Here is a 13,323-nt window from a genome sequence, read left to right on the forward strand (position 1 = left end):
TTTACGCCAAATAGCCTACATTATGACATTCCTGATGTGAGTTTGTGGTCAGAGCTGCTAAAGGTCAGAACAGAAGTGCATGCAGGTTTGATTCTGAGCTGAGGGTGAATGATGAAGATGATGATACAGTGATGAAGGTGCAGTGTAACACAGGTGGTGCTATGACGGGGAGGTTATTTACTGCCACATGATCAAATGTCTGTGTACATAACAAGTACATATTCTTGATCATTTATTATTCTTTTATATATTTTTATATATATATGTTTGATTCTTGATCTGCAGCAGTTTACTTTCTTACCTTCTTTATTGTTATGCACCAAAATACCAAAGCTAATTCCTTGTATGTGTAAACCTACCCAGATGCAAATTTTTCATATAACTATGTTTGGTTGTGAAATTATATAAAAATACAGAGTAAATACACGCTGTATATAACTGGGTTGGAAATAACCCATCAAAATAAATCTTTATCAATAACCTGGATTTAAATGAATTAACAGACACAAACCAGAGATACATTTAAAAGCACTCATGCTGCCATCTACTGGTAGAGAGGAGAGCTTTATCTCCTCTGCCTTCATAGACACTTTACAGTGTGCAGACCAAATTAAATATCAGTGCTAAGTAACAGTAACAACTCTGCACACACAATAATTTCTTTCTGTTTCAAACTAAATTGCACCAAACCATGTGCTAAAATGAGGCTGCAGTCGGTAACAATTGAACATAGAATGCAAAACCTTCTCTAAACATTAATTAAAATATCAATAAATGTTTGTACATATTTATTTGCACACTCACTATTAGTACATGACTAGATCATATGCATAAATGCACAAATGTACATCTAAATAGTTTATTAATCATTTCCTTACACTTTCTAAATGAACTCAAAGATCTAAGAGTTTCTCTATGTACACAAAAGGCCTTTTTCTCTCAAATACTGTTCACAAATCTGTCAAAATCTGTCCCTTAGGCTGGCCACAATAAAAGGCCTTAGGCTGGCCACAATAAAAGGCCTTAGGCTGGCCACAATAAAAGGCCACTCCAAGAGCCTTTCCGAAACTAGACCCTCGCCACTTCCACTCCAACACGGAGTGAACTCCGGTCGAAGTCACCCTCCAGGCCAAATTGAGCTCCCTAACCCACGTAAGGTTTAAATACAACGACAACTTTTGGACGAACTACCCTTTCGCCCCGGCGTAAATATGATCTGATATTACCGCTGCCCTCACTGCTATAATACGTGTACGAAACTGAAAGCATTTGTCATTCATTTTGTGTTTGTGTTGAGTATTTCTTTAAGAACATGACTTTATATATTTACGAAAAATAAATATTATATTCTTTTGTCTGTGTAGATTCTCAGTCATCCAGGTCATAGTTATCCAAGGGACTTCTTCAGTTCTGAACTGAACTGTTCAGAACTGAAGAAGTCCCTTGGATTAGGGACGAAACGTCTTCCAGTATCTTCAACCAAGTCCAGTTGCCCTTGACTTTAACCTTCGTTGGATTATATTCTTTTATGAAAAGATTGATATTCATTGTAAAGAAAAGCCTATATATTTGAACCTGTTTAACTTATCAACTTAACACTCCGCCCTCACTGGTTTCGGATGGCACTCAATGTAGCGGACCCTCCGCATGAACGCGCAAACGCAGTGGAAGTATGTAGGGAGAGGGAGTAGCAAGCAGTTTCGGAAAGGCCCCAAATATATGTCGTTGTACTTAGTAGTAAGTACAAAACTGGAGTCAGGGCATGGTTACACTAAACTGATGGAAACTTACAGCTATTTGCCCCTATTTCCAGAAAATAAACGCATAAAATAATAAACCCAAAATGAATCAGGAATAACTCCTCAACCTTTTGGCCAATATGCATAATTCTCCTTTGAAAGGTCAGAGGCTAAGGAATATAAATCCATTGTAAATTAACATATTTATTTTACCATTACAGACTAAATGGATCAATGCAATAAAGAAAATGATATTTTCATCCTGACCTGGTAAAAAAAGCTATATTTTTTATGCAATAAACCATCAAAACCATCATAAGATAGATTATAATGCAACAGAATATCTTCTGATACACCTAGAATGCAATTGTAACTGTAAATTTTATGAAAATAAACTAAAATACAACAGTTATCATACAATATATTCAAAATATACCAGGTGAATGTCTATATTTTGGCAACATTTACTGTTTAGATGTTGACTTTTATTGGGAGTTATCTTTAAAACACTATTTCTGTCCATACAATCAAGTTCCAAATAACAAAACATCTATGTAGCTCCTACAAGTCAGCTACCAGGCCGCAAAAAGACCATGTGTTTTAAAGCGGCACTTTTCCTGTTCTGCAGAAAAAGGCGAGAGAAGGCAGGCACAGCTCCCGGGAATTGCACAATAATCAAGTTGGCGCCCGGAGATATTTTTAAAAATAACGGCAAAAATCGCAAAAGTCAGCGGTTTTGATGATCGCGTGCTGCACCCGGTACCGGGGGTGTCGGTGTTCAACAGGTAGCTTAGCATAAAAACCTATCAAGCCCTTTAAAGCTCACTTTGTGTTTGTGTGAGGATTCAACTATTTGTGGTTTTCTGGGAGTTATGTAAGGTTAAGTGAGTGAGGAGTAGAACTGGTCCTGGTCCCTGCTGGCAGGATCGAGGCTCTGGTAAGTAGAGTCTTCACCAGTGGAGACTGGAGTCCTGTTCTTGGAGGCGACAGATAACTGAAAATAACACATATTTAACATAGTTAAAGATCCCTGTTCTAATGGCGGCACTGTTTCCAGTTCTCATTCTGTTTCTGCCCTCTAGTGGTCACAAATTTATTTATGCAGCATTTATCTAACATGTCATTTTATTTTCCTGAGCATCTACAGTATATTAGGAGACATCATAGACATCGAGGTTAACAGTCAGAGACAGCAAGAGTAAAAAGAGTTACCTCCACATTTCTGCTTTTTGAAGATCTGAGGTTTCTGTTTTTCATCCATTTGAAGAGCAGCAGCAGAAAACCAGCCAACAGCAGGACAATCAGAACCACACAAACAACCAGAGGCACAAAGTAAACTGGGGGAGAGACAGAGAGGAAAGGTGGGTAAGAAGGCTGAGAGACAGAGAGGAAAGGTGGGTAAGAAGGCTGAGAGACAGAGAGGAAAGGTGGGTAAGAAGGCTGAGAGACAGAGAGGAAAGGTGGGTAAGAAGGCTGAGAGACAGAGAGGAAAGGTGGGTAAGACGGCTGAGAGACAGAGAGGAAAGGTGGGTAAGAAGGCTGAGAGACAGAGAGGTGTGTTCAGGGTCTAAACAGAAGATAACTTATTGTACCGTAAGTGTCACGGTGGGTTATGCAGAAAAACAGGGACTGGACCCAAACGCAGACAGAACAGGCAGATAAGGCGTTTGACAGTAAAATGTCTTCAGCAGCTTCACCAGCTCAGCTCAGCTGTTCCTCACCCAGTTTTATTCCTCCTACACAGCTGTTTCTGTTTCAGTTAATGATTGTGTTTATTGATACACTTGACAATATGCCAATTTGAGACGGTTTTACACCAAAGCAGACTTAAACACCAACATACTGTATGTCAAAGCAGCCACAGCAATACAGACAACAACAGCAACTAATGCATGAAATCTGCAGAGACATATAGAGGGAGAGACAGAAGAGAGAGATGGGGCCCACAACCATTTCATCATAATTTATAATAATGCAGTGCAGCAAGGATACAGGCACTTCATAGTGAGAAAGAGCGTTTATAACTTGGATCTACATGTCTGTCACTGTTAACCACTGACTGTATAAAAGAAGTGGACATGGCCACTGTGACGTCACCCATTGGTTTGGTAAATGTGATATTAACTAGGATGCTAATTTTGGCTAGCAAACAACAGGCTTAAGACTTGAAACTAGCGACTGAGACCATGAACTCATCAGGAAAGTGTTTACTGAGGGAATAAATCAGCTGAGAAGTAGAAACATTTTCTCACAGACTTCTATACAATCACACTTCTTTCTGCAGTCGGTAGAGTCGCCCCCTGCTGGCTGCTAGAGAGAACACAGGTTTAAGGGACTTGCTGTTAACAGAGCCTCCAGTCTGCAGTGGAGTTTGTACACTTCACTGATAACAGAAGTAATCACAGACCTGTAGAGTAACATTAAGGCCAACTAAGGCTGCCACTGACCAGGAGCCTGTTGTTCTCTGATCGCTGTTGATGACTCTAGGTTTTATTTATATCTGCTTTAATCAAGTGTTTTCTGTCTTTTGTCTTCATCTTTTTAATCGACTTAACAATTTCAACATTTAGGTCTGTTGCATCTTACTCTCATTTCGGGGTTGCCCACTTTTACTTTGTTTCTTTGTGGTTTCGGTGTTTGCAGGTGATGGTGCAGTTGGTGCTGCCGGACCAAGTGTTCTTGCCGTTGTTCGTCTTTCTGTAGGTGTAGTTGGCGTTGAGGTTGTTGCAAGTGGTGTCTTGTTACCTACAGTGAGAGATACTTAATAAACCAGGACACAAAACTGCTAAATGACCACAAAAGTTGTGAAAACTTAATGTTGAGCTAGGGGAAAGGCTGTGGCCAAGTGTTCTCACGACTTAAACCAGCTGAGACAAGTTTGAAAACAGTAGAAGGTCACATCCACTTTTTGTGGTGAGTCGTCGAGCACCAGAGTTCTCACAACTGCGTCCATTACTTCCTATTTTGTAGGCCTATTTGAAGTCAGCATTAAACCTGCTCTCTAGTCTGTTCTGTATGTTATGAAAATATTTTCAGTATGTTTCTGCAGTTATACCTCTCAGAGCACTATTTTCTTTTCAGGAATTAAATGGTCTCAAAAAATAATTTCCTGTCTGATACCTGTGCACAAGAATAAACATTCAGGAAGGAAGAACAGTTTATACATCAGTAGTAGCAGCAGCAAAGCATTCAAAAGATTTATTTATTTAAAGATATTACTTCAGTTTGAGCATGATGTTAAAATTTCTTGTTACAGTATTATTCCTGCACTGAGATGTGATCAGGCAGCAGAGATAACTTTCCAGTTTTGTAGATAAATCATGTAGTAATGAATTTTATTTCATGTTAAGTGAAAAATTACTAACCTAAAAAAATACACAGAAAAGTACAACAAAAAAGCTACAGTAACAGGAAGTAAAGGTGACAAATGAATTCTGTTCTGCCAATCTAATGTGGCATTAAATTAATTAATTACAATCTGATTATGTGTTTTATGATTAAAGTTATATTTGTTATTTAAAATTTGTTCTTAAAGGGGCCATATGTGTTTTCTTAATGAAGTGAAAGTCTTTTTTATTGCCTGTGTGTGAACAGATTGCAACCTCACATAAAAACGATCCACTTGCCGTGTTTTTCTGTTACCTCTGACGGCCAGAATGTGGACTCGATCTCGTTTGCTGAGGTGTTGTTGCTGAGTGTACGGTACCGATTCAGCAGGCTCGGGAGCACCTTCCCGGGAAAATCCGACCCGGAGTCTTCACATAGGATTAGACTAAAAATGACCAACTCCTAGCACAATACAGACTCCAACGCAGACTTCTCATAAGGATGAAAAACAACAACTAAGTTTTATGTGCTGAAGCTCAAGTTAGATTATGTTCGGTGCAATATTCTAGTTGTATGGCTTTCCACATTACTTCATCAGCTAACGTGATCCATATTACTATTCTGTGGACCACCAGTATTTTATGCACTAATGAGTTCAAGCATGCATACGAGCGCGCAATTTAAAACGGCACCACTAGTGACCTCTGAAAACTACATATTGCCCCTTTACAACGTTTAAAAAAAAACCCAAAACATTTTACATTTGAAATGCACAATTTCATCATGTGCAATTGAAATTTAAAATTGAATAAAGATGAAACATTTAGCACAGAGACATGATTTTAAAAACAGACAGGAGAACAACTTTATTAAAGTCAGATGTTACCTGGTGGGATCACCGTCAGCTCCACAGCTGGTTCATTATTACACAGGTATCTTCCAGCGTCTGAGATGGTAACTTTGATAATGTAAAGTGACTTAAATTTATCTGCCAGTGAACCATATCGCCTGCCTGGGTCGTTGTATCTTATCTCCCGGTCACCATCAACTGTAAGTATGTTGACTTTGTTTCCATTGCTCTCTCTGCTCCACGTCACTTTACCATCCACAGGGTGAGGACACGGCAGAGACACCGAGTTCTTCTCGAATACTTCATGATTTACTGCTGCAAAAGAAACAAAATAGTGGTTTATGGTTTAGCTGACTTATAATGTAAAAACACCAATGTAAACTTTCTTATTTATAAAATATTGAGACAAGCTTCAAGCTGGAGAACACTGCATGTATTTCATGAATTATTATAATTATTATTAATGCAATAAATTAAGTTCAACTCACTCCTGTTGAGTTTACTGATATATGGCAATTATATTGGATCCCAGTTTAGCAGAAGTAAATGTAACCAATAAGCACAGGTGGAGGAAGTATTGTACTGTAAAAATACTTGCGAAAGTCCTGCATTGAAAAGTATGTAAGTGTCACGACCCCTTGCTGTGACACCTGAGTGACATCTGTTCAGGAGTGAAAGTGGTTTTGAATTTATTTCTGCTTTTGGTATGAATGTGGTGGGTTTTAGTTTTGTCCGTCTGTGTTTTCTTTTGTTTCTCTCTCATCTCTCTATTCAATTCAACTTTACTGGCATGCATGTAAAACAACAATATTGCCAAAGCTACAAATAAATTACAAAAGAACACTTCATTTCATACAGTTCATTAAATAAAGTAAATAAAACAGTACACATGTGTACGTGAGTGTGTGTGTATATTAATAGACAACAAAATGCAAAAAAATAAAAAGAATCTGTATCAAATGTGAAATTGAAAAAATAATAAAATGAACAATTACTAAAATAAACAATGAAAATAATATTTATGATTCTATTCTGAGTTTTCACTGGTTGTCCTCACTTCATGGCATGCAGAGACATATTTTGCTGCAATTATTTCACATTTGGGCATTTCTCCCAGTTAATAGGGGAGTTTCTGTGTGTCTGATATAAATTTGAATTCTGGGTATATTTGGGAAATGTTTGCAAAGTTCTCTTAATGTTTTATATTCAGGGCATGAGGTTAGAAAGTGCAGCTCTGTCTGTACCAGTCAGTGCTGTGGGTCTTTCCTCTTGTGGTATCTGCCATCCTACAGGCCTGTTGATTTCCCTAAAGCCTGGATTGGAATTATTTCAAACAAAGGACTGTAAAACAGGTGCCAAAGCCCGTTTCACACGTAGTTGTAAAATAGTGAGTCAGACACAAAAGCTGAACCACTATTGGCAGTGCTTGTAATCTAATCCTCAGGTATAAGTAGGACTGAGCACAGCCAATCTTTCCACAACTTGTGTTATCAACACAATTTTGGATCCCTATAGAAACTGTTACAGAAGATAACGTTTCCTTCCTGCAGAAGAAGATGGATAAAACTCCGTGCTTAACTGAGAAGATCACGTCCGTGCTCTACCTTCTCAACCTAGTCGACTTCACTGATTCCTGTTGCTGCCGCAGAAGAATCAGCTGTGACATTGAAACTCTTGGCATAGTCAGAACCGAGCCGAGAGAAACTCCGCCGGATTTCCTAAAAGGACTGACGCATCTACTCGCTACCAAAGCGACACATAAGAGGCTTTAGTATGTCTGGGCAGCAGACAGTTCTATAACTTTGTTATTGTAACTTGTACAAGCTTCATGTGGTGAATTTCTGTTAATAAACTCCAAGTGATATTTAAAGACCGCCGTGTCTTGTTTTATTGCTTGTGCGGCTCTACGCATCTTTGCATTGACTTTGCATGTAAACTCACCGCCCCGAACGCTCGCTTCACTTTTGGTCTGAAAGCACCATGTCTCTCCCCCTCCTTTGTCTCTCACTCTCACACACATACATGCTTGCTGGTTTGTTGTATGCTTTTGTACGTTTTCATTTTATTTGCTTTATTTCATTTTGCTTAGAACATTATTAGTGATTTACTTGCTAAAGTTATTGATCTACGCTTGAGTTAAATAAATCCTTTTATAATTTTAAGAAGTCGTTGCCTGTGATTATTTGTGTATAATGTTGCAGTAAGAGTTGGTTGCTAACTTTGAATACTAATAGTTTTATTAATATTTCTAGAATATCTTTGATATTCAGCTAATAACCAAACCTGACCATGTGATGAAAACCCCAACACTGGTATGTCTGGGGGTTAACTGATTTTAAGTGATTGTAAAATTTAATTGATCTTTTCTGTGTTATAAATTAAGGCTGGTGCCAAAGGATTATGGGGTATGAACCTCAGGGGTTTCAGTCAGGTTAGGATGATGGATGCATGGAAAATGTGTGTGAGGGTGTTATAATGTGCAATAAATAATAACTATCAACTAAAACAACATATCCAGAAACCAAGGCGAAGGTGGAACCTGTGGAGTAAAACAGATTAGTTAGCAAGTTAGCAGAGAGGTCTGTTCGTTCGTCCTCAGCCCAGCAGCGACCTCTCCCTAAGAATGAGAATAAAATGTTAAATACTCTACAGGGCAATTAGCCCGGGCGCCCAGAGTTACTGCAATCAGCTCTTCCTGTACAAGGAAGAGAGAGAAGCCACAGCCACACATGATCCCACATCTGTATTTTTAGCAGGCTGAGCTTTGCTCGCTCTCTCTCTTTTCGAAGACACCAAACATCCAGTCCCCACCAGATCGTACCAGAAAGCTGACAGTAATTATAATCAGGAAAACTTCCATAAAGTGTTAAAATATCCCGTGTGCCTGTTGCACAATTATATCACCTCTAATCAGTTTGATTCCTCAGCTGATGATTCTGTTGATTATTTTCTCCATTAATCGATCATTTGGTTTGTAAAGATTCTACCTTCACAGTTACCCAGAGGCCAAAGTGACACCTTTTCAACACTTCTTTAATACTATTATTCAAAAGTAGAATCACCTTTTGAGAAGCTGGAACTTTGGAAAACTAGTTAGCAATTTGTTAACTGTCAGTTGATCAATTAATCAACTAGGCCTAATTGTTTCAGCTGTACTTCTATAAACTGTTGGGTACTTTAATTTACAAAAAAACATCCTTATTTACAAGCTCTATGTAAAACGTTCTCAAATGTAGTGTGCGTTACCTGAGAATAAATGCACTTACTTACATTCCACTGCAAATAAGAAATGTATTTTAAAGTGAGCAAGTTTAACTGATTAATTCAAAAGTTCTTACCAGCAGTGACTTTATAGCTCAGAACGAAGGCCAACAGGCAGCTGCAGATAATCGCCCTCATCTTCAGGCAGGCTGAAATGACTCTGTACACAGAATAATGTCTCACCTCAGCTTATCGAGGATGAAAACAGGAACTGTGTGGTTACATATGTTAGTTTTGTAAACAGAAATACACTCACCTCAGTGTCTTTTTGTGGTCAAATACAGTTTCCTTTAGCGTGACCATGAGCTCACACATATTTCACCAACAACAAATATTGTATTGGTGCTGGAAAGTGTTGCGTGTTTAGTTAATATATATAATATTTTAATTTAGAAGTTCTTACCTACGCAGAACAAAGACTTAAAGAAAAAAACAGAAAAGGATGTGTAAGCCGCATATTCTTTTGTTTTTGTGGTTAATGAACACTGATGGTTTCTGTTATTTAAATATACAGCATGATCACATTGCCCTCACGTGATACTTTGCCAGTACTTAAGCAAGCGCCTGAGGCTTCTAGTAACAGAGAGTGTTTTGCTACTGAACATATAGCGTTTCTCTTTTTCTTATTTTTCTTGTGAATGTTTTCCTGTTTTGATTTCTCTGGAGTTACCTGGGTCAACTATGCGTGGGTGCGTTTAATGTATATTTGTGAATCACAGCTGACCATTGAAGTGTATTTACCTGGCCTGTCACTGGCTGGCGGGGAACCGAGAAGTGGCCTCGGCATCACTTAAGTACCAGCCGGTTCATTGTGCCCCACATTGTTTGCGTAAGCTTGCAACTTTCCCCAAAAGCAAGGACAATAGTGGCAGCTGCCCACGCATTGAAGAGAACAAGACTGTATATTTTTCATCTCATCACACCAGCAGGAACCGTTTGTTGAGCTTACTGAGAAGCTGAACAAACGGGCTGCAGATGGTTTTTTTGTGCATAATTCGTAAAATTGTGTGTTCAATCCCCCACACTGCATGAGTGTCTTTTCTCTCCCTCTACAACAAATTCATTATGAAGAGACTGTTAAACATACTCACAATAAAGCAGGTGCTGGAGGGTGATTGGTTCACATCCATCAACCTATATTTCTACAAAAATATGAAGTTTGTCTGTGGGATTTTTTGCACTTTCATTAACATTTGGGCCTGGATCCTAATTTCAGCTCTAATTCATCCCAAAGGTAATGGATAAGGTCAGAGCTCTGTGCAGGCCAGTCAAGTTCTTCCACATCAAACTGGGAAAACCATCTCTATATGCAGCTGGCTTTGTGGACAGAGTGCTGCCATACTGAAACAGAAAAAGGCCAACCACAAACTGTTTTGAACTTTTGTCTATAATTGTTTTTGTAGCATCAAGATTTCCCTTAACAAAGACCATACCATGAACAGTTTAAGGACAGGTTTGTCCCCAGTACATTTGTCCATATAGCATATGTCAAGTATAAAGTATAGGAATAAATAAAGTATAGTAGATGTTTCTCACTCTTCTGCTCTGATTTCTACATTATTAGAATATGTTACTGTGAATTCAAAGAAGCTACACCTAGTCAACTCAGACACTGGACCACAATTACCAGAAACAAATAATGAAAAAAATACTTTTCAAAAATAAATGACACAGTATTACTTATTACTTTTGCTACTTGAGGGCGACCATCCCAAACAGTTCAAATAAATACTCTTTTCACACCGTATAACTAATACTTTTCTATTCCATGAATTAGCCTGGGAATAAATCCTGTAAAAACATAATAGTTTTATAGTCTTGTACTGTTCGTGTCTCACAGTCTGATGTCTCTTCTTTCTCCATTGTTGTCCAGAAAGTATTAAAACCACATCAGTGAATCTCGCTGCTGCACTGAGTCACATGTTCCTTCATCACCATGAACACACACTGTAGTTTATTCTGACTCAGTCCACATCCTCCGTCCTGCTGCCCCAAATACTCACTAGAGCACCACATGTGGATTCACCCACCACTGAGTTTTAGTATTTTTGTGCCCTTTTAGTGTTTCCACAGTGTTTCCTTGCTTAACCAGGGCGGAGGGATTTGTCTTGATAGTTCCTTGGAAGTTGGTGCCACAACAGTACCAGGATGGAGATATCCACTTCGAGAATGATCACGACAATGAATAACTCTCTCAACATACATATGGCATCTAACTTTTGTATGAAGTCCGGCTTCAACAAATTAAATTTAAACTCTACAACGTTCACCACCTCAGTGTTTTAGTGTTTACTCTGCTCATCGTGCTTTCCCCTTCAGTTCTCTTGTCCCTGCACACTCACCCAAATATACTTTGGCCGTTAATATCCCTGAGCGGGCTCTCCCAAGTAAAGCCTATATGTGGGAAACACTGCTGCTAGAAAGAATTGGCTCAAAGAGCAGTTTCATTTATTTCCGCTGCTCTCACCAACACACTTGTGTGTTTTGACAATATGGAGTCGAGTGAATCTTTTATCACAAACACTGCAGCTAAATGGTTTCTCCCCTGTGTGAACAGGCAAGTGCTGTCTCAGAGTTGCATGTAGTGTGAATCTTTTGCCACAAACTGAACAACTAAATGGTTTCTCCCCCGTGTGGACTTTCAAGTGTTGTCTCAGATTCCCCTTTTGTGTAAACTTTTTACCACAAACTGAACAGCTAAATGGTTTCTCCCCCGTGTGGACGGTCAAGTGTCGTCTCAGAGTTTCATGTAGTGAAAATGTTTTACTACAAACCGAACAACTATATATTTTCTCCCCCGTGTGGACAGTCAAGTGTCGTCTCAGAGTCCCCTGTAGTGCAAATCTTTTAGGACAAACTGAACAACTAAATGGTTTCTCCCCCGTGTGCACATTCAAGTGTCGTCTCAGATGTCCCTTTCGTTTGAATCTTTGACCACAAACTGAACAACCAAATGGTTTGTCCTCTCTCTGGACAGGTTCCCTGGTCTCCTCCCAATCACAACTATCATCAGTCTCAGGTTCAGAAGGGAGTGAAGTCTGGTCATGAGTAGTTGGTTGTAAAGGACTATCTGGATTAAAGTTTCTGGCTGGTTCTGGTCCTCCACAGTCCTCTCCATCAGCTTCTGTTTCCAAATGCTCTGCATCTCTGTTCCCTTCAGTTTGGCTTTGATGAAGCTGTGAGGACGGAGGTTTCTCTTCACCATCTTCTTCACTCTTCACAGGGACAGGAGTGAATGGGAACTTGGTGATCTCAGCCTCCTCCAGTCCTGGAAGCTGCTCTCCCTCCTGACTGGTCCAGAGTTCCTCCTGTTCCTCTTTAATATGTGGCGGCTCTGGTGGGTCCCCCTGGTCCAGCATGGGGCTCCACTGCTGCTGCTGCTCAGGGGGAACCTCTTCTTTACTCACCAACAGCTGCTGGACGCCTGTGAATAAGGAAATACATGTATGTTTTAGGAATAAAAAGTTAAAGTTGATAGAATGAAAGTTAATCATGCATTTAGAAACTGATCCTCCATGCAAATAAGTCCAAATAACAAATATGTATTTATAGTCAAATGTGCATTTTTCTTCTCTACACAAGAAACTGAGTGTGCTCACTAAGAACAGGCCATTTTAACAGTTTCTATGTCTTTACCATAAAGCAAAACAAAATGGGCTGATTGTGGACTACAGGAAGTGACAGACAGAAGGACACACCCCTATCACCATCAATGGGACTACAGTTGAGAGTCAGCAGCTCCAGTTTCTTCAGGTTCCCCATCAGCAAGCGGACCTGGACTTGCCTCACCGACACCGTCTCAAAGACCCAGTTCAGACTGCAGGCCAATGTGATTCAGATCTGAGTGTGAACAGCTGAAGTCACATGGAATCTGAAATCCAGTTCGGATTGGGCCACTTTCATATAGTGGTCCAAATCAGATACAGGTTAGATATTCTTAAATGCGACCTCAGTCTGGACAGTCAGATCAGAACTCGTGCTACTTTGATGTCACTCTAGACTGACCGTCGTCACAACTCTGTGGAAGTGCCAGCCACAATGAATGAAAAAGCCCCACAAGAAGCGATAATTCAAAAATGTTACTCCTTTCTTCCAGTGATAAGACAGCTCGGAAATGTACCCAAAACCAACAGAACCTTTAAAATG

General features: G+C 39.4%; 2 protein-coding genes across 3 annotated transcripts; both read right to left on the reverse strand.

Moving 5' to 3' along the window:
* Positions 1-2,101: 2,101 nt before the first annotated feature.
* On the reverse strand, positions 2,102-9,359 carry LOC119907224. 2 transcript variants are annotated; one of them, XM_038724936.1, is made up of 5 exons: positions 9,255-9,359; positions 5,953-6,231; positions 4,326-4,484; positions 2,952-3,076; positions 2,102-2,733 (listed from the first exon to the last, which is right to left on the reverse strand). In XM_038724936.1, exons 1-5 carry the CDS (start codon positions 9,313-9,315, stop codon positions 2,620-2,622), a joined length of 738 nt encoding a protein of 245 aa, XP_038580864.1. In that variant the 5' UTR covers positions 9,316-9,359; the 3' UTR covers positions 2,102-2,619. The 2 variants fall into 2 exon arrangements, 1 of the variants encoding a protein (XP_038580864.1); XR_005445081.1 differs by lacking the exons at positions 4,326-4,484; positions 5,953-6,231; positions 9,255-9,359 and adding an exon at positions 3,332-3,857.
* A 1,565-nt stretch (positions 9,360-10,924) lies between these two features.
* On the reverse strand, positions 10,925-13,001 carry LOC119907223 (zinc finger protein 501-like). The gene is made up of 2 exons (XM_038724935.1): positions 12,876-13,001; positions 10,925-12,601 (listed from the first exon to the last, which is right to left on the reverse strand). Exons 1-2 carry the CDS (start codon positions 12,937-12,939, stop codon positions 11,622-11,624), a joined length of 1,044 nt encoding a protein of 347 aa, XP_038580863.1. The 5' UTR covers positions 12,940-13,001; the 3' UTR covers positions 10,925-11,621.
* Positions 13,002-13,323: the final 322 nt, after the last annotated feature.

Source organism: Micropterus salmoides, unplaced genomic scaffold (genome assembly GCF_014851395.1).
Source record: "Micropterus salmoides isolate LMB-PRFRI ecotype aquatic unplaced genomic scaffold, ASM1485139v1 Ms_hic_scaffold_17, whole genome shotgun sequence".
Classification (NCBI taxonomy): domain Eukaryota; kingdom Metazoa; phylum Chordata; class Actinopteri; order Centrarchiformes; family Centrarchidae; genus Micropterus; species Micropterus salmoides.

What these genes read in the sequence shown, in the direction of transcription:
- LOC119907223 (XM_038724935.1), bottom strand. Translation starts at nt 12,939, where the DNA reads ATGGGGAACCTGAAGAAACTGGAGCTGCTGACTCTCAACTGTAGTCCC. An exon ending in TCCCATTGATGGTGATAGGG is followed by an intron (nt 12,602 to 12,875) that starts GTGTGTCCTTCT and finishes CCTTATTCACAG; the next exon opens with GCGTCCAGCAGCTGTTGGTG.
- LOC119907224 (XM_038724936.1), bottom strand. Translation starts at nt 9,315, where the DNA reads ATGAGGGCGATTATCTGCAGCTGCCTGTTGGCCTTCGTTCTGAGCTAT. An exon ending in GCTGACGGTGATCCCACCAG is followed by an intron (nt 4,485 to 5,952) that starts GTAACATCTGAC and finishes CTCTCACTGTAG; the next exon opens with GTAACAAGACACCACTTGCA. An exon ending in TGGGCAACCCCGAAATGAGA is followed by an intron (nt 3,077 to 4,325) that starts GTAAGATGCAAC and finishes TCTCTCCCCCAG; the next exon opens with TTTACTTTGTGCCTCTGGTT.